Source organism: Chrysemys picta, chromosome 22 (genome assembly GCF_011386835.1).
Source record: "Chrysemys picta bellii isolate R12L10 chromosome 22, ASM1138683v2, whole genome shotgun sequence".
Classification (NCBI taxonomy): Eukaryota; Metazoa; Chordata; order Testudines; family Emydidae; genus Chrysemys; species Chrysemys picta.
The window spans coordinates 1,278,462-1,298,828 of NC_088812.1; the positions used below are offsets into that span (position 1 = coordinate 1,278,462).

Genomic DNA, 20,367 nt, shown 5'->3' on the forward strand with positions numbered 1-20,367 from the left:
GGGCGGGGGGAGGAGATGGGGGGCTGTGCGCGGGGGGAGGAGATGGGGCGGGGGGGCCGGGCTGTGCGCGGGGATGGGGGGGGTCTGGGCGGTGGGAGAAGATGGGGGGCTGTGCGCGGGGGAGGAGATGGGGGGCGGGGGGGGCGGGCTCTGCGCGGGGATGGGGGGTCTGGGCGGAGAGAGAAGATGGGGGGCTGTGCGCGGGGGAGGAGATGGGGGGCGGGGGGCCGGGCTCTGCGCGGGGATGGGGGGTCTGGGCGGTGGGAGAAGATGGGGGGCTGTGCGCGGGGGAAGGAGATGGGGAGCGGGGGGGGGCGGGCTCTGCGCGGGGATGGGGGGTCTGGGCGGAGAGAGAAGATGGGGGGCTGTGCGCGGGGGGAGGAGATGGGGGGCGGGGGGCCGGGCTCTGCGCTGGGATGGGGGGCCGGGCTGTGCGCGCAAGGCGGGGCAGGCGGCAGAGCCGTGAGGCGGCGGCTGCGGGAGGCCGGGGTCCGCGCTCGGAGCCGCCCCAGCCCGTCTCTCCCGGAGCGGAGCGGCCGCGGCCGGGGAGGGGGCAGAGGCGCCGGCCATGCGGAGCCCGGCGCGGGGCAGAGCCATCCCGGGGGGGGGCTCCCGGCCCCCCGCGCCTCTCTGCGCCGCCCCGTGACATGCGGCGGCGGCGAGACCCGGCTCCGAGCAGCCGCCGCCCCCAGCCAGAGCCACCCGGCGGCCGCCCGCCCAGCAGCGCCCAGCGCCGGTCCAGCTGCCCGCGGAGCCGTCCCAGCCCCCGCCGCCGGCCAGTGGGGTTCCCCTGCCCGCCGCCCGCCATGGAGAGGGCGCCTGGAGCCGGCGAGCTGGGGGCTCGGGGGCGAGCTCGCCTTTGACCCAGCTCGGGGGGGAGCTAGTGACTCGCTTCGGCTCCCGCTTGTCACCGGGCTCCGCCGCGCCCACAGAGCCCGGCCCCGGGCTCCAGCCTCCGTCCGGAGCCGCCTGCCTGGCGCCCGGCTCCGGGGCGCGCCGTGCGCCCCGCTCCCCGCGCCGCGATGGAGCCGCCGCCTTGCTCCAAGAAGAGCCTGTCCCTCTCCTTGCCCGTGCCCCGGGAGGGCCAGGCCACCCTCAAGCCCCCCCAGCACCTGTGGAGGCAGCCCCGGACCCCCATCAAGATCAAGCACCGGGGCTACTCGGATACGGACCGGCACCCGCCCCGGCACATCGAGCGGGCGGACGCCATGGACACCAGCGACCGGCCGGGGCTGAAGAAATCCCGCATGTCCTGGCCCTCCTCCTTCCACGGGACCCCCAGCCACGGCACGAGCAAGCGGTAGGTGCGGGGCGCCCCGGGCAGGGAGCGGAGCGCTGGGGGGTAGGGGGGGCGGCGAGTGTAGCAGACCCTCCCCCCGCCCCGGAGTGAGACCCCGGATTGCAGGGCATTGCTGTGGAAATCTCTGACAACCCCTTGGGGAAGCGTCCAGCCCTGCCTTGGCGAAGTGGTCGGTGTGAAAGTCTGGGGGGGCTTGGCTTAGCCGTTAGCGCCCACCTCCAGGGTTTCCCTCTCCTCCGAGCATCCTGGGACAGCGACTGATCGAGGGTGGCTCAGAGCCACCCCCTGCTGCTGGCCCTGCCGTCTTGGGCAGAGCCACTTGCTGCTAACTAATCCGAGCATCTCTGAGCCTTGCAAAATGGTCCCAGAGGCTGGGACTAGCTGCTTCTTTATCTTCAGGATAGGCAGGACAGGGGGTGAAATGAGCCAGATCTGCTCCCGATCTCGGCTTCCCCTGGAGTAAACCCCCAGGAGCCACGCCTCGCTCACTGGCTTTACACCACGCCAGGCAGGTGGGGGCTAAACCTTCTGATTAAAAACCAAACCCCCACCTTGGGTGGAGAGCTGGGGACGCCCAGCGAGCCAAACTCTTCAGGAAGCAGAGCCCAGAAGGATAGTGAGTGCCTGGACACACAGCCACGGAATCACTGGGGGCACACGCGTGTGCGTGTGTGCGTCCGCCCCATTGCTAGACCAGCGCAGTGGGCAGTGCTTGAAGTGGTCTGAAAAAAGTGTGTGTGGGGAGGGGGATCTGTCATAATCTGGGAGCAGCAACTTGGGTCTGTCAGTGCTTGAAGCATGCAGCTCAAACCTGGGACCCATTGCGTGGCCTCTCACCCTGTAGGTCTGTGTTCCTGGGGAAGGTTTGGCTCCGCGGCTGATCCTGGGGGGTCAAACGGGCACTTGGGTCTGGTTGGTTTTGCCCTTTCTTCTCCCTGCTTGAAGAAAGCGAAACTCGCCGTTGTTCTCAGAGGAAGCGCTGCGGGACTCCCCATCCCGCCGAGATGCTGGGCTGTCACGGGCTGGGAGGGGCAGAAGTGGAAATTGACCCCTGCTCACGAGAGGCAATAAGCCGTGGGTGGGTTTGTTGTTTTACAGCGTTCTCTCAGAGTCCGACTGAACCGGCGCTTGCCACGGCAATTGGGTGTCTGGCTCTTGTTCCGTTTGTAGTGTGACTCTCCTTGGCTGGGGCCGCAGCAGCTGAAGTAAAGGTGCAAAGCGCTGGCAGGGTGCTGCTGGTTTGGGTTTTTCAGTGCAACGTCAGTGCCTCGGCCGGGGGTTTAAGCTAACCCGAAATAAGCCGCTGTCAAATCGGCGCCTCTGCGCAGGGGATGGCATCGGTTTAACTGAACCCGTTTGAAAGCTGGTTTCAGGTCGGCCTGGTGCAGCTGTCCTGTGGTGCGGGACCCGGGGCTGCGTCTGTGCGGCACAGCCAGGGAGCCGTGGGCGGGGTGGTCAGTGCCCGGTGTGCGTGGTGTGTGCTGGTGTGGCTTTTCACACAGAAAGGCCCCAGATCTCATTCCCTCTGAGCCAGCCAGTCTCCCCACTCTGGGGCCAGAGAGGAGCCGTCCCTCTCTGAAGGGGGAAGGGGCTTGCGTCCCAGTCCCCACTCCCCTCTGAGCCACGTGGCCCCCGACCCCCGCCTTGGGGTCAGATTGGAGCCGCTCCCCACACGGGAAAGGCCCCGTAACCCATTCCCCACCCCCTGAGCCAGCCAGTCCCCCCGCTCTAGGGATCAGAACCAGCGGATCAGATCTTGTGCCCTCTAGGGGGAAAAGGCCCGTTGTCCTAGTCCCCAGCCCCGAACCAGCCTGTCCTACAGACTTCCAAGTCTTCGAGGGACTTACGCTCTCCGATATGGAGGCCCCATCGAGCTGTGGGCTGGCCAGGGGCTTCCGGCTCTGACTTCTCTGGACGTGCAAAGCCTGCTGTGCTCGCTCTACGAGGCTGCTTGTGATTTTCCAGGAAGTGTCTTAGTCCTTTGCTGCGTCTGTCTCCTCGTTTCTCACAGGGGGCGAGGGCTCTTTCTTGCCACCTGGAGCAGCGGGGGGTGTTTAAAAAAGAAATCTCCTGCCCTGGGCTGGCCAATCTGAGAAATTTACTACCCGCGGACAGTCATTATCTGTGGGAGAACGCCGGTGGCATTTAAAATGTGCCAATTCCTCAGACCAAATGGAAATGAAAAGGCCTCTACGTTTCTTTTCAAGTCCTACCTTTGACTGAAAGTTCACCGAGCATTGGAGCCGCAAATCAAAGCGGCGTCGAAATAGGACGTGGGTATTAGAACGTTCCGTCCGAGGGCCATTATTAACGCTGTTCCCTGTGATTAATTCCTCGCTGACGGGCTGCCTCGTCAGCTCTATTTCGGGGGGGCTGACTTAGGCTGCATTTTCTTTCCCCCGTGCATGAAACTCAAAGGCCGGCCTGCCTCTCGCGTGGAAGGTCGGACTGGATGATCCTTCTGGCCTTGAAAGCCCTGGAATGGAACAGGGCTCAGGGCTCCGCTCTGCTGCGGGTGGGGCCTGGGGCAAATCACGCCCCTTCTTGGGGCTGCACCTTGGGAGGGAGTGTGCTTTCCCGAGCTCAGGGGGGTTCTGAGGGCTGTGTGGTGTAGTGGCTAGGGGCACTGTACTAGCACTCGGGAGACCTGGGTTCTAGTCCTGGCCATGCCCTGCTTTGTGATCTTAGACGGGTCCTTTCCCCTGGCAGTCCTTATGCAGTTGCCTTTTAGGGCAAGGCCTGTGTCTTGGCGTGCGATGGCACAGGGCCCGGATCTCGGCTGGGAGCTACCGTAATACACGTCAGTAATTAGACCAGCTGGTAGGTGCCTATTGACAGGACTTCTCGACAGGGATCGCTGGACAAACCAGGTGGGCTGGGTTAGCCCCAAGGAGGTTTTCGAGCCGCGTCACTCGTTATTCAGACAGCCCTCGGTCTGTGGATGGAGATGATGGGTGGATTTAAACGTGCTGTGGCTAACGTGAGGATTGCACCAGTGGGCCCCCGCTCGGCACTGTGGGAGGGGATGTCTATCCCAGGACCATGGGGCAGGGGATATATTCCCAAGATCTGTGGCTGGGGGGGGTGTGGGGGAGCGAAATAGCTGTTAGATCCTGACCCGGGCCTGAGTGTTCAGCAGCTGGCTTTGATGGGAGCTGCCAAAGGCGTTTCTAATCCAACCTAATCCCCTACCTCTGTGCGAGCACACGCTGCGGCTGGGTGATTGACTGCCTCCGCCTCCCCGCGGGCGGCTCGGCCCCTCCTTCACTGGTGCTAAGTGGCCATGAAGCCTGGCGGGGATTAATAGGTGCTGGAAGCCGCGCATTGGCTCTGATTGTCTCCTTGGAGCCTCAGGAACTAGGGCGTCCCTGGGAGCAGGAAGCGCTCGGCCATGTCTCCCAGCAGCTCGGCTATTCCTATTCATGTGTGTTATGGTGGCACCAGCTGATATCAGGGCCCCATAGCCTGGCTGGGGCCTGCACTCAGCCCCAGGACCCCTGGGTTCCGTGCTCTGCCCTGCTGGGTGACCTTTCTGGGGTCACTTTACCCTTCTGCCAGCAGGATGTGCTCTGGCCCCCTTCCAGCCCACTGCCTGAACCTGCCGGAGAAGGGTGGACCATCACCAAGCCAACCTGTCTGTTGTTGTTTTAACCCTAGTGCTCTGACACGGAGATGGGAGGGGGAATCTCTGAAGGCACCGAATCAGGGCCTCTGAGCCTCCCCCAGCCCACGATCCCGTGGGCCAGCAGAAAGATCGTCAGCTCTCGGGGACAGAGACTTTCTTTCTGTTCTGTGTCTGTACAGCACCTTGCACAAGGGGGTCCTGGCCAGGACTTGGCCTCCAGGTGCATCCGTTATACAAGTAATTCACCAGAATAAAGGGTTGAGGCTCCCTGTAAAGGAAGAGGTGTGCTGGCTCCTCACCCCACCGAGGGGACGGCCACGGCCGGAGGGTGGAGCTGGGACTGGCTCCCTCGGAGCAGGTCTGCCAGCCGGGCAGGAGGGAGAGCTCCGGTCAGGAGTACAGCTTCCCCACCCGTCTGTTCCCTTTCTGGGCTCTCCAGCGTCAGCTTCGAGCCTTTACCTCTCCCGGGCCCGCGGCTCTGCCAGGCCCAGCCCAGACCCGGCATGACCAGTGGGTGTGGGGCCTGGTGCCCCGTGGTGGTTCCCTGCCCAGCCGGGAATGGAGGGATCAGACTGACGGCTTGAAGCCAAAGTGCTGTTTAGTTCGCAGTAGGAACAAAGCACCTGGAGAAATGGGATTTTCAAACCAACAGCCTCTCCGCACCTCTTACCTAAGGCTCCCCATCCCCTGAGGGCAGCCTGGGCTGGCCTCGCTTCTTCAGACACCCCGGCGGTTCCCCCAAACAGCTCCTCCCTCCTTGTTACTGCCCCAGTTCCTTGCTCTGCAAGTTCCCAGGTCTGTTCCTGCTCTGCCCCTGCCTGGTAACAGCCTCGGAGCCTGATCTCCAGCTGTTCCTCTTCCTTCCTGCTGGTTTTCCTGACAGCTCCTATTAAACGGAACCAACAGAGACGTACAGTAAATATCCCGATCACCTGGCCAACACGCAGCGTTCATCAGCTCCAGATCCATCACAGCTTCTGTCCTGCACTTCCGTTCCCAGGCTCTTATCTATATTTGTCTGTTTCTCCAGTGTCTCCCCCACAGGGTAATGCTTTACAGATCGTTAATTAATCAGGGAGTTGTTCTTATCCCCTCTGGTTTCATGGCCATGAGGACAGCTGCAGAGAGGGGAAGTGACTCGCCCCGTGTCCTGCAGTTAGTGGAAGAATCAGGAAGAGGACACGGGAGCCCTGACTACAAGACCTCCTTCATTCTAACCCACCAGCCCCCCACTCCCCTCCCAGGGCTGGGAGCGAACCCAGGAGTCCAGGCTCCCAGCCCCCCCGTTCTAACCTATTACACTCACTCTTCCAATGTCTCTTCATGAAGCACTAACACTTTGCCTCTTCGGGATTCATTGTGCTGATTAATTAATTAATTAATGGAGATATCCCATCTCCTAGAACTGGAAGGGACCTTGAAAGGTCATTGAGTCCAGCCCCCTGCCTTCACTAGCAGGACCAAGTACTGATTTTGCCCCAGATCCCCAAGTGGCCCCCTCAAGTATTGAACTCACAACCCTGGGTTTAGCAGGCCAATGCTCAAACCACTGAGCTATCCCTCCCCCTGATCCCGGTTCTTTACGAGCTGGTGCCCGTGTCTGTCTGACCCCTCTGCAGCCAGAGAACAAGAATTGCTCTGGACCCAGCCGGAACCTGCCGGCTTCCCCGCGTGATCGGAGGGCCCAGCCAGAGGGCTTTGCATGTGCAGGGAGCTGCCCGGCGCGGGGAAGCGTCGCCGTCCAGCGCGGCGGTTTGGCTGTTTGAGCCGTCGGCAGCCGCTTATAGCTAGTTAATGCCCCCACCTCAGCGTAGGCTCCAGAGACCTTCCCCTCCCCTGCCTTGGTCAGTTGCCTTTAACATCGGGGCTTGAGCAGGAGCAAATGATTTATCAATCCTTCCCGCCCAGTTGTGATCTGCATCCCGGCTCCGTAATTGTAACAAGCACCCGCCCCTGGCTTGTGATGCTGCCTTCTGAGCGATGGTCTGGTAGCCCGCAGAGAGAGCCCTGGCTCTGTGTGAGGACGTGCCATCCGTCTGGTCAGACAGCGCTGCTGTGCCCTGAGCCCCTCTGCCCCCCAGTACCTGTGTGCTCGGAGATGTGCTGACAGCAGGAGGCCTGCTACATCCCGGAGCACAAACGGCTCCTGGTTGCGCTGGGCTTGCTGGTTCTCTCTTTCGTTAGCTGCACAGTCGGACTGAGGATTGGTAGAGAGACGGTGCATGGAGACTTCTATTGGTCTCCGCGTACAAGAGCCATTACTTTGAGCGGGCCAGGGCAGGGAGTTCCTGGGTTCTGTTTCCAGCTCTGGAAAGGGAGCAGGGTCTAGTGGCTAGAGCAGGAGGGTGGGGCAGAGAGGGGCTGGGAGTCAGGACTCCTGGGTTCTATTCTAGGAGGAATTTTCTGGCCTGTGTTCTACCAGAAGGCTCCAGTAGAGTAGATGGTCACAATGGCCCTGCCTGACCTTCACGCCTGATCAAAGGCCGGGGCCAGCCGTGAACCCACAAGGTAGCAATTTCCAAAGTGCTAAGAACCTTCCTTTCCCCGATGCACCATGGGCCGGTGGAACTCTCTGCTGCCAGATGTGAGTGGGGCTGAGGGCGTAGCTGAAAAGATCAGATATGTCCTATGGGCAGCAGGACAAGGATTTGGGAGCGGTCCCTGGGAGGCAGGTTACCCCAGTGCTGCCTCCGGCTCCGTCTTGCACCTGTCTCTGCAGTCGCTGGGTCTGGCCGTGCTACATGGAGGGCTGGCCCTCCAGGCTGGCAGTTTGCTTTCGCCCGCTCTGATTCTGTTTCCATCCTTTCAGTTCCTGCAAATGGGTGCGTGGCCTGCCCCTGATTATACCCTTGTTCCGCTGCCGACATGGCTGTTCCCTTGCCCCGGCGAGAACACTCCTGCTGCGTGGCGGTGACAAAGCACTTCTCATCTCCAGAGCACTCCACGGTGACCTGCCCATCAGTCTTCACTCGCTTCCGGGCCACTCGCGCTCCCTGCTCAGATGGTCCCCGTTTCCTAGATGGAAACCAGGGCCGGGCGTCTTCTTTGCCCCGGCCTGTGTGCTGCCGCTTGCCCCCGCGCTCACCCTGATCTGGGAGCTTTGTGCGTGAGCGGCAGAGAATCGGGCATTGTGAGGCCCCCTGAAACCAGGTAATTAGCACCAGCTTCACTGGACGGATTTAACCAGCGCGTTCGGGGCTTTCACCCTCGCTCAGATCAGCTTAGCTTGCGTCCCAGGCATGGGTCACGAGAACTCTCTCCATCTGGCGCCTGCAGTCCTTAAACCCGGGACATGAGTTCCCAGAGCTCCTGGCTGCATGTGAACGGGGGGCTACTGGGTAGGATGGGTCTGGGGGTCGCACCAGTGCCAAATACACCTCCCTATTTGGAAGTCCCTGGTTCAACCCACCCCGAGAATTAAACCAATCTCAGGGAACTGATTTAACTCAAACTTGTGTGTGGAGACAAGGTCTTAGTTCCTTTCATGTCAGCTGGGAACAGGTTTAAGCTAAACCAGAAACGAACAGCGCTGGAGCCAAAATCAGCATCCCCAGGGGGGTCACACTAGCCTAAGGGCTTGTCTACATAGGGACACTCAGGACACTCAATTAATCCAGATTAATTTTCAAAGTGGATTAGTTAAACCACATGAAACCCCTGTGCGGTTGCTCTTGTTCAGAGTGAAAGTGGCCTTAATTCAGAGTATTTTAATCCACCTCCAAAGTGAAGCGGCACCGAGGCCTCGTCTGAGCCTCTCTGCACCGGATTGGATTTTAAGGTCCTTCCACGTTGGTTCTGCTAGGGCCCTGCTGATGCTATTCCCATCCAGCCGCACATGGCACTGCCCAGCGCAGCCGCCTGCCCTCCCCAGTGCCAAGGGAATTTGCTCCCTGGCGTCCCACTGGGGCCGCTGAGCGGAGCCTCTGATGGATTAATGGGGCTGGGATTCGTCCTGGGCGGGGGGCTTCCCTGCTGGTGCAGAGCTGGCCTAAGCGCCTTGGATGGCGGGGGCAGATCTGGGGCGTGGCTGGGGTGCCCTGCGCAGGGGCTATTCCCTGCTCCCGGGGGCATGGCTGGAGCCAGGCGCACGGTGGCCATTCCCTGCACAGAGCAGTCCAGAGGCTGGTCTGGCTGGGGGACTGGGGAGGGGCCTAGAACAGAGCTTCCATCTGCCCTCGCTCCCAAAGGGCCGGATCCTGGAGGGTTTACACCAGTCTGCTCCTAGACCCCGCAGCTCCCCCGCACCCCAACGCTCTGGCAGCCAAAGGCAGGAGACAATGATTCTGACTCACTCCTTGTCTTCCCTGTTTACCGAGCCTCACTTTCGGCAGTCGGCTCTCCCCCTCCCTCCCCCCAGCCAGCCAGGCCTGGCCTCCTTGCGATGCTCCGGCAGGAGTGAGTGAGTGAGAAGGGGTCTCCGGACTCCCCTGGTCAGCACGGATCCCCACGCACACGTCGCCTCTGCTCGGTGCGGACACGGCTCCCCCTTGCCGTCACATGATGCCGAGTTCGAGAGCCTGTCTCCCACCGGCGCGCCTGTCGCTTTCAGATTTCGCTGAGATCTTCCCCTGCTCAGCGCCCGCTTCCCTGGGCCATGGGACGCCGCCCAGCAGGTCCCTGGCCCTGGATGGGAAGCCGAGAGAGCAAGCCGAAAGCTGATCAACGGGACCCTGCGTGTTCCTTGGACCAGCCGCGCTGCTGATGCAATTGGTGCATGACGGTAGCGCCCAGCAGCAGACCGGGGCCGGGTGCTGTACAACGCCAGCCATTTGCGTCTGGGAAGCTCTTCCCTGGCTGTCCCCACCGCAGTTAACTGCGAAGTGATTTCTGTGACATAACACTGTCATTTCATTTCAGATCTGTCAATCGCTGTCTAATTACAAATAAAGCAGCAGCCCTCCTAGTTATAGGCTGCACCCAGGGGTTGTGGAGTTCCAAAGCTGCCTTTAATTTGACACGAAGCATTTCAGAGCCTCGATCCCTGGTGGGGACCCAGCTACCTTCCCCGGCCCCACCCGTTCGTTACTGCAGATGTACATGCAGAGTCATTTCATCTTGGAGCGGCAGGGCTCTCGTGCTGCGATACACAGGGGGCCTGGCTTCTTGGTAATAAGGAAATTAACATTTTGTCCAGGGTGTCTTTCTCTTGGGGTAATGAGACGTGAACGCACGCTGGTCGCTCGTCAGGAAGACAAGGCCGCTTTGTTCTAATTGTTTGTTATCTCTGCACGTGGGATCTGGACGAACAGGCTTCAGGCGGCGTGGCTGGAGGCCTGGCGGGAGCCTGCTTTGAAGAGGGATCAGCGAGATCAGGACGGTTTGCCTTAGAAAGGAGACAAGTCAGGAAGCGTGGCCAAGCGGATAGAGTGCTGTGCTGGGGAGCAGGAGACCTGGGCTCCAGTCCCGGCCCTGCCACTGTCCCACCGGGTGACCTTGGGCAAGTCCCTTGCCCACTTTGAGCTTGTGTTTCCCCTCCCCTCTTTGGGGCAGGGGCCGTGTCTGTGCCGCACGCGGTGCCTGGCCTTGGCTGGTGCTACTGTAATACCCAGACAGGACTGTGAAGGCCGATCGGGAGCTTCCATTCACCCTGCCTCATGACGCGAGAACAAGGGCACACGTCATGGGAGGAAATGCCTTTCCCCCGTGCAAGCTGCCCGTTAGCCTGTGGGATTCATCGCCACAAGAGATCAGTGTGGAGCTGCCAGGGTCCCAGAACGGGCTGGGCTAACGAGAATCACCCAGAATTCGGGACTGTATCAAAAACCAGCCCAGAGCTTTGGAAGGTCTAAGTGCCCAGCTGCAGGGTGTGACTCCCCAACCAGGACAGGTGGGGCCAGGAAGGAGCGTTTCCCATCGTCTGCCTCCTGCCAGGTATCTTCACCTTCGCTCTGAAGCAGCTAGAGCCGACCCCGGTGGCTCCGGGGTTACGCGGCTCCTTGCCCAGCGTTTGCCGTTGCTGCTGAGGGTTAGCACAAGGGCTGGGCCCCCTGCATCTCATTGCTGACGACACTGATTGGTCGAGTGTATACAACGATGCTGACAGAGCGGTCTGGATCGCCAGGCCCGGCCGCTCAAACACAGCGCGTTTGCAGACAGCCAGATGCACAGTTCTGCCTCTAGAAGGAGGAACACGGCCTTCCCTGCAGAAGGGGGAACTGCAGCCTGGAAAGCAGTGACCTTGAAAAGGATCTAGGGGTCATAGTGGACAAGCGTCTTAGCATCAGCTCCCAGTGCCGCCCTGTGGCAGAAGGGCTAATTATAGAATCACAGGACTGGAAGGGACCTCGAGAGGCATCTAGTCCAGCCCCCTGCACTGAAGGCAGGACTAAGTATTGTCTAGACCATCCCTGCCAGGGGTTTGTCCAACCTGCTCTTAAAAATCCCCAATGATGGAGCTTCCACAACCTCCCTGGGCAATTTAGTCCAGTGCTTCACCACCCAGACAGGTAGGAAGTTTTTCCTAATGTCCAACCTGAACCGCCCTTGCTGCAATTTCAGCCCATTGCTTCTCGTCTGTCCTCAGAGGTTGCAGAGAACAATTTTTCTCCCTCCTCCTTGGAGCCCCCTGATGCGAACCTTGGACGTATGGGCAGGGCAGTAAGTGAAGGGAGGTGACTGGAGGGCTGTGTACGCCGTTGGTGAGACCAGCGCTGGGGTCCTCATTTGAACACGGGTGTTGAACAACAGTCAGGGCTGCAGACGAGCACCACAGAAATGAGCCGAGGGCTGGAGAAACCCCCTGGTAGTGAGAGTCGCAAAGAGCTTGAGCGGTTCAGCTTCTCCGAAAGATGGAGAGGTGAGGGCGGCGTGGGAGGCTCCCTAACCCAGCCGAACGAGGGCAGACCGAGCGGCAGGGGCTGGAAGCTGAAACCAAACAAATTCCAATGAAAAACTGATTAACCATTGGGACCAGCTCCCCAGCGAGGGTGGATGCACCATCCAGGGATGTCTTCAGAGCCCGTCTGGAGCATGTCTGGAAGATGCTGTGATTGGGGTCAGGGCAGAGGTACCGAGCAGGAATTCCATGTCCTGTGCTAGAAGGCGGGCTTCCAAAGTGCATGAAGTGATGCACGCAGAGACCCCTTAGTGCGCCGCGGGAGCAAGAGAGGAGCAGCTCGGGCGGAACTCACGCCCTAGATGATTGTGCACCAGCGTTCCCCTGGGGACGAGTCTGGGCAGTGTCCTACAGGGACCTCTCCCTCTTGTCCAGATACTCCAGCTCCATTCGTTCTCCCAGGGTTTCGCCGTGCGCGGCTCCCAGTGGAGTTACCGAGGGGAGTGGCTGATCCCCATCCCTCATGTGCCGCAGACAGTGCTGCCCAGACCCCAGCCAGGATCAGGGCCCCGTCGCGCCAGGCGCCGCCCAGACCCCGGCCGAGATCAGGGCCCCGTCGCGCCAGGCGCCGCCCAGACCCCGGCCGAGATCAGGGCCCCGTCGCGCCAGGCGCCGCCCAGACCCCGGCCGAGATCAGGGCCCCGTCGCGCCAGGCGCCGCCCAGACCCCGGCCGAGATCAGGGCCCCGTCGCGCCAGGCGCCGCCCAGACCCCGGCCGAGATCAGGGCCCCGTCGCGCCAGGCGCCGCCCAGACCCCGGCCGGGATCAGGGCCCCGTCGCGCCAGGCGCCGCCCAGACCCCAGCCAGGATCAGGGCCCCGTCGCGCCGGGTGCTGCCCAGACTCAGTCCCTGCCCCCGAGAGCTCACCGCCTGAGCAGGCAGCACTGGGAGTGAAGAGCCTCCCCGCTGCGCCCTTTAAATCCAAGCCGGTGTGGTCTGGTACCGAACCGTACCGGCTTACTTTCACCTCTGCTCTTATCCAGACAGTAAAACAGAGGTATATTAGATGACAGGAACACGGCTAAAACAGGGGCTTGTCGGTCCAGCAAATGGGACCCCTCAGCCGGGTCCATTCTGGGGCCCAGCGAGCTCCAACTGAAAACCCCCTCCAGCCCCTCCTTCTCTGGGCTTTGTCTCTTTCCTGGGCCAGGAGGTCACCTGATCTCTTTGTTCACCTTTAGCTATTTCCTTGCAGGGGGGGAAGGGGCCCTGGCCATTTGTTGCCAGGGAGACAGCGTGTCAGTGATTTATGCACACTGGCCTTTCCCCACCACCTAGAGACTTAAGAAATCCATAGGGGAAACTGAGGCACCCACACAGTAGTCAGAGGAAACCTTAAGAACAGTCCCACTTCGTCACAAGGGGCTGGGATGGAAGGTGCAATTATTTCTGGAATTTCATATTTATGTCCTTTGCTTGGGCCTGGAGGAACCCGGGGGCTGCCCGTACACAAAAGAGCTGATGGGATCCTGAGCGCAAGTGCCGTGTGCACGCAGGTCAATATCCTGCTCCAGCGTCGCCTCTGTCTATTAGCAGTGATGTGCTGCAGAGCGGGTGAGTCATCGGGCCCATGGTAGCAAGGAGAATGCGCGCTGGGCGGGGGGGTCTGGTTAGATGAAGGTTTGCGTTGACTGAAATAACGTCTCTAAGAGAGAGCCCAATTTCCGCTGGGCCTGAAATTGTAATGTTCCAATGAGCTGACTGGATAGTTTGGGCTCCTGGGTCCTCTCTCCGCTCGGGGAGGGGAGTGGGGTCTAGTGGTTAGAGCTTGGGGGTGAAGAGCCAGGACTCCTGGGTTCTGACCGTGGAAGGGAGCGGGGTCTAGTGGTTAGAGCAGGGGGGGCTGGGGGCCAGGACACCTGGGTTCTCTCCCCAGCTCGGGGAGGGCAGTGGGGTCTAGTGGCTAGAGATGCAGCGTGTGAGCTCTGGAGGCTGGAAGGCTGTTGCGAAGGTTAGAGGCAAGAAGCTCTGTGGTGCTGGCATCTGCTCCATCCCTCTGCCTCTGACGTCTTAATTGCCCCAGGGCTGCATCTCTGGCTGACCTGCCAGGCACCCCCTTCTTCTGGGGCCTCTCGCTCCTGGCACCTGAGCAAAGGCCTGACAGCCCATGATGCTCCGAGGCTGGGAAGGCGAAGGCTGGAGGCGTTAATTCAGCCTGTAATTTCATCCCCCCTCGTGGGAGCGCTGCGTCTCTCAGAGCAGCTCGAGCCATATTAAATACCTGATTACTCGCTAATTGAGGGGTCTGATGAAAGGCACATGTTAAAAATCCCAGGGATTACTATGTGCCCAGCGCAGAACACGGCTTCCAGTCGCAACCTTTCTTTGAACAGGATGGGGAGGGAGATAAACACGAGGCTTGTGCTTTCTGCAGATTAATGGAGCCCTCTGCTTTAATGTGTACTGCCTCGTTAGTGAGCTTGTGGGGCAGAAAGAAATAGATTTCCCGTCTTCCAAATAGTCCCTGTCTGTGTTCTGTTCGTTAGCCTGGTTGCTCATTATTAGGAACTTTAATTAGTGCTTTTAGTTGTAGGGATCAGAGCAGTTAATAATGCTGTCCAAACTTTGCTGTTATGCCCATTTTGTGGATGGGGAAACTGAGGCACGTGGAGATGTGACTTGTCCAAGTGGGTAGGTGGCAGAGCTGGAAGAGAACCCAGGAGTCCTGACTTCTTTCGCTTGTTCTGTGCCCCCAGACTACGCTGTGCTGGGCATTGAGTCCAGGGGCAGAGCTCCACCCTGCTTCCTGCAGCACTGCACTGGGGCTGCATCTCTGGCGGAACTGACAGGCACCCACTTCTGTGGAGAAGCCCGACATTTCTGTGATTCTGTGGTGTGCAGTCTTCCCCCTAAGCCAACGCTGAAACGAAATCTTCCAAGCGAGGAGACGTGTGGTGCAGGGAGCGGGACAGGGGGCTCAGCAGGGGGCGCATTCCCTCCCTGTCAGTGCTATCCCAGTGCTGCCCAGACCCAGAGCAGGTCGCCGTCGGGCCCCGAAGAGCTCGTAGTCTGAATAGCAGAGTGTGGGAGGGGGGAGAGAGGTGCAGGGCAGGGAAGGGACTTGCCCAAGGTTAGCCAGCAGAGCAGTGGCAGAGCCAGGAATAGAACCCAGGTGTCCTGAGCCCCCCAGTGCAGGTGCTGAGGTTTTCAGAGCTCCCTGGCATCTGGAGGCAGGATTTTATTTAATGTTCAAATTCTTCTTTGCCACCCTGTGAAGTGCCAGTGACCCCATGTGCTGTCCCGATCCCTCCAGCGTGGCAGAAGGGCTGGCGGGATTCTCTGCGGAGAGACGCTCAGTCCCAGGCATCCCGCTGAGCGGGCAGAGGGGAGCTGCTCTACACAGGGGCTGTAGAACAAAACCCAAACCTAGAGCGCTCCGAGCCCATGGAGGCAGGCACCGGGCAGGACTGTCGTGTTCGCCCTGTCATGACGTTTGGAGCGGGCCTTCCTTTGCTGCCGCTTTGCCGTGGGCTGCTGGGAAGAGAGCAGAGGAATAGCAAAGGTATACTGGGAGGGGAGTCTAGTGGTTAGAGCAGGGGGCTGGGAGCCAGGACTCCTGGGTTGTGTCCCGGCTCTGGGAGGAGAGTGGGGGAGAGTGGTTAGAGCAGGGGGATGGGCGCCAGGACTCCTGGGTTCTATCCCGGCTCTGGGAGGGGAGTGGGGTCTAGTGGTTAGAGCCGGAGGCTGGGCGCCAGGACTCCTAGGTTCTATCCCGGCTCTGGGAGGGGAGTGGGGTCTAGTGGTTAGAGCAGGGGGGGCTGGGAGCCAGGACTCCTGGGTTGTGTCCCGGCTCTGGGAGGGGAGGAGAGTCTAGGGGTTAAAGGAGAGGGGTGAGAGGCAGGATCTCTCACTTCTAGTCCCGGCTCTGGGACGGGAGTGTGGGTTAGTGGTTAGAGCAAGGGCCAGGGAGTCAGGGCTGCTGGGCTGTTGCCTTGGCTCTGTGTATGACCCTGGGTAGCACACGTCTGAGCTGTCTCGTCAGGGAGCCGGAGATGTGATGTCCGGCTCGGTCTGACCAAACTGGTGTGTAGCTATCGCTGTGGAGGGAGCAGCTGCCCAGGGGAAGAGCCCCTCTGAAACCCACGGTGCGTGTTGGGGTGAGTCGCCTCTCCCATGGCACCCCAGCGCCATTGCTAATTCTGGTCCGGTGGTGCGGTCCGTCGGTGCCCCTTACTCCTGCCACTGCCTCTCTTGTGGGAAGGTTAATTAGTGATCCCTTCGTGCAAACAGTGAGTAATTAGTGCTGGGGAAGGGAACCGGGCTCACACCTCCCTCACACCTGGGCTGGACGGCTTCATTAGTGAATATTTGCAAAGCGCTTGGCGGGCGACATCTCGGGCTGCAGCAGGCTCATGTCCTGGCCCCGCTCGCTGGGCGAATACGTTTCAGAGCAGCGTCCCCCCCGTTCGTCTGCAGCACTGGTCAGGCGCAGCCCGTCGCCTGCCAGTGCAATAACATCTCTCTGGCCCTTTCCGGTCGCCTGGCCTCAGGGATCGGAAGCGCCGATGGGACCGTTCTGACCCCAGCCGAGATCAGGGTCCCGTCGCGCCGGGCACCGCGCAGACCCCGACCGAGATCAGGGCCCCGTCGCGCCGGGCACCGCACAGACCCCGGCCGAGATCAGGGCCCCGTCGCGCCGGGCACCGCGCAGACCCCGGCCGAGATCGGGGCCCCATCGCGCCGGGCACCGCGCAGACCCCGGCCGAGGTCGGGGTCGCGCCGGGCGCCGCACAGACCCCGACTGAGATCACGGCCCTGTCGTGCCGGGTGCTGCCCAGACACAGAGTGAGAGACAGTCCCTGCGCTGAAGAGCTCATAGTCTGAATAACAAGATAGAGCAAGGGTTGGGTGGAAAGGAAGGATTATTATCCCCATTTTAAGGATGGGGAAACCGAGGCACAGAGCGGCGGGGCAGAATTTGAAGGGTTCGGCAGCTTCCGTTGAGATGAGGCTGAATCCCTCCCCTCCCCTCCACCAAAACCTCTGAAGTCTCAGTTCAAAGCGGGAGGGATGGCTGGAGATGGAGGCCCCGGTGGCCCAGAACTCCTGGTTCAGAGAGGTGCAATGGGTCCTGCCCCTATGAAATCCAGATGGGTCGGCGTCTACCAGCCGTGATCGGGCAAAGGCTGGGATCTGCTGATACCCAGGGTTGTTGGGAAGAGGTACCAGGCTAATTTATTCACCAGTGTAATGATGTGTGTGCTCCAGGGGAAATTCTCATGACGAACACGCTGCTCTCCTTTGGAGTTGTGAGGTGGAAAGAATTTTCCTGCTTTGTCTTTCTATAAAAAGTGTCGTCTGCCCCCCTCCCCCCTTTAATCGCCAGCTCGATTTATTGGGCTTCTCTTCAGACGGCCCTACTGGTAATGAAAATGAGCTCGTTTGCACTGATGAAGTTGTGCCGCGAGTCCCGTGTAGCTGGGAGGAGCTGGAGTTTCAATCCATCGCGGATCGAAGAGCCCGGCCCAGCCCGCTCTCTCCTGGGCTTGGCTGGAGAGTCGTCCCGCCACCCCTTTGTGTGCAAAGGCTTGTGGGATGTGGCGGGGGGGGAGGGTCGGGCCTGTACAGAACCAGTCCCAGGGCTCACTGCATGGGGTGTGTCCTATGGAAACCTCCCGCTCTCCGGCCTGCACCTGCAGCAGCCAGACAGCGCTGAACGTGGCGGATGGATATGCTGTTTATTCAACTCCATCGCTGGAAGAACCCAGCTCAGAGGCGGCCTTGTGAATCCAAGGGCAGCCCCAATGGTTGGATCATTTCGTACCCTCCTCCCTGCGGGCCTGGCTCAGTCTGACGGGGGCGTTCTACACAGCTGGGTTTGGGGCTGAGACCCAGGACTCCTGGGTTCCGTTCCCTGCTCTGTGACCTTGTTAATATCTATAGAGCACCCCCCTGCACTGAGATTGGGGTCCCCTTGGGCTGAGCGCTGCCCAGACCCCCACCAAGATCAGGGGCCCCCTGGGGCCGGGCGTTGCTTAGCTGCAGAGGCAGTCCCTCTGCCGATCTAGCCAGACAGCAGAAGGGGAACTGAACCATGGAGAGAAGCAGGGACTTGCCCAGGGTCACCCAGGAGGTTCTGTGGGGGAGCCAGGAATTGAACTCGGATCCCCTGGGTCCCAGTCCCTGGCCCTAACTGCGTGAGCCCCCAGACCCTTTATCTCCCCCGTTTGCTACGGCAGCGCCTCGGGACCCAGCTGAAGCCAGGGCCCCACTGTGCTGGAATGAGAGAGCCCCTCGTATCCACTCCTGGGCCGTTTGGGGCTCCCATCCTGCGGCCGGCGGGAAGGGACTCGGGTGAGCGACCTCCATGCAAAGGAGACGTCGGCCTGGACCAGCCCAGCCCCCACCCCTTGCCCTTGGGTGCAAATGTAAATAAATCACCTGCACTGGCACAAATGGAATTAGACTCACTAGGTTTCCTAAGAGCTAATTTGCAGTTTCGGCAGCAGTTTGCAGCTGCTAAGAAGTTCCGGTGCCCTTTCCGTGTGCTGGCAGCCTTGGCCGGGAACGCCGCCTGCTCGCGGTCCTGTCACCCCCTCCTCAGAGGTGCCAGGGGCTGAGGGGGGCTCCCCTCTGCCTCGGGCAGGGGCGTCGTTCGACTGGGAGCGATGCTGAAAGGTGGCTGAGGAAAGCGAGACAGGTGCTGCAGTGGCTGAGTTGGGAGCTTGGGAATGCGCCGGAGGGCGATGGGGAGGCAGGGGGGTGGGGCCTACAGGACCAGGCCACACCAAGCCCTAATGCTGCAGGGCAGAAACTTGGGTCTTGCCCGAGGTCACACCGGGAGTGAGTGGCATAGTCAGGAATGAACCCAGGAGTTCTGGCTCCCAGCCCCGGCTCTAACCACTAGACCCCACTCCCCTTGCAGGGCCGAGGTGTCCTTCGTGCACGCCGGTTCCTGTTCTCTGGAGCCGAGCCACTCGGTGATGTTCTGGCCCTGTGCTTGGCTGGGCTTCAGCCAACTCGTTAATTGTGGCTAGGGAATGTTTTGTGTAATGTATCGAGCCCTCCTTCCCTCCCCCCCCGCCCGTCCCGATGCGCAGGTGAGTGCAGCCAGTCAGGCTGTGCCATGGACCGAGTGCTTGATGGAGATGAGTAGATAAAAAGCCCCTTCACATTTATCACATTTTGCCTTAATCTTTCCCCAGCCCTGATGAGTCACCTGCGTCCATTAAAAGTGATTCACATTTGTCTTAAGCTCCTGGATAATATTCAGTTTACTAGACAATCCCACGCCAGCAGGCGTAACGCACACTAGCTGCCTGCCAGAAATAGCAGCCGAGGAGGAAGGCGAGCAGTGATATTTTCCCCCTCACCCCCACAATTCCCTGCTGCGCGGTAACGGGGCCGGATGCTCCCCTGGGCGGTGGGAGTCTTGCAACGTTGCCGTCAGGAAGCTGCAGCGTGTGCGGAAATGGAGTGTCGGGGGGGCGCCCGCAGAGTGAAATCAGTGTGTTCGTCACAGGCCTTTGACACCTGCCCCCGCCCCGTGCCTCAGTTTCCCCACCTGTAATATGGGGTGATGACGTTGACCTGCTTTGCAGAGGGCTCTTCGAGACCTGCTGCTGAGACGTGCCGGATGGGCACTAGGGGTTGTGGTGACATTTTAGACTCTAGTACAAGCAAGTGATTCTGGCTAACAGCCCCCCAGCTCGAACCCTGGGAGACTGGACTCGCCTTGGGGAAGGGTTAGATTTGTTAATCAATGGTGGTACTATTGTTTAGCCTTTCTAACGCAGGAGCACCTGAAGGCTGCAGCCCTGGTGCGCTAGGCGCTGTACAGACACATAGCAAGGTAGGGTGACAAGATGAGATGAAGAAAATATTGGGACACTGGGGGGGGGCAAAAGAAAAAAAGCCGAGTGCTGCCGACGGCGCAAAATATCGGGACAAAAATTGCGTCCCGACCCAAGATCGGTTGGGATGTGGGACAAACAGCTCAAAATCGGGACGTCTGGTCACCGTATAGCAAGGGCCCCTCGTCCAAAGACGGCGTAAGACTCGAGAGACGGGAGCTTGACACAGAGAGACAATTGTATTCCGGAAATCAGAGTCTGTCCCTTGAGGTAGCTGTGTGGTCCAGTGCGGGGGACCCGTGTTCTAGACTCATCTCTGCCACTGACCTTGGGCAAGTCGTCTCGCTCTCTGCCTCAGTTTCCCCTCCTGCCCATTGCAGTCTTCTGAAGGCAGGGCTGTTGTGTGTGGACGGGACTCGTGTTAACTCTGCAGTGCAGGAGAGGAGGGAGAGTGGGAGTGGGGCTGTGAAAACCTGCAGCTTCCTGGCTGGAGGAGAAATGCCCTGGTTTCATGGCCTTCTTGGGGAGCTGCAGAAGGAGGAGATCGAACCGGAAGAGAGAGAAGAGCGAGAGGTTGTTTCTCTCCCCAGCTGCTTCATCCAAACCCTGGGCTCCTGATTTCCCAAACAGCATTTGCCCAATCTCGTTAATTTCAGTTAATTGGCAATTAGTTGACTTGAGTCATAGCACCACCAAAAATGGAGCTTGGAGCAGAAACGTGTGTCTGGCTGTGCAGATAAGAGTCAGCCTGGGCTAGTGGGTGGGGTGCTGGACACAGGCTCTGGGGACCTGCATTACATTCCAAGCTCGGCCA

The 20,367-nt window shown here is 60.3% G+C and overlaps 2 protein-coding genes across 3 annotated transcripts in view; both read left to right on the forward strand.

The window, feature by feature from the left end:
• The window catches only part of LOC135977035 (uncharacterized), a 348,641-nt gene that overhangs the window by 276,847 nt on the left and 51,427 nt on the right, over nt 1-20,367 (forward strand). The window lies entirely within an intron of this gene.
• PDE4A (phosphodiesterase 4A) overlaps nt 1-20,367 on the forward strand; it is a 137,526-nt gene that overhangs the window by 32,437 nt on the left and 84,722 nt on the right. Inside the window, exon 1 of one of the 2 annotated variants that reach the window (XM_065575642.1) lies at nt 461-1,300. The exons of the other annotated variant lie outside the window; for it this stretch is intronic. Within the exon in view, the coding sequence (XP_065431714.1) occupies nt 1,023-1,300 (278 nt within the window). The 5' untranslated portion in view covers nt 461-1,022. Of the gene's footprint in view, nt 1-460; nt 1,301-20,367 lie in introns of those variants that run through there. 2 annotated transcript variants of the gene reach the window in all.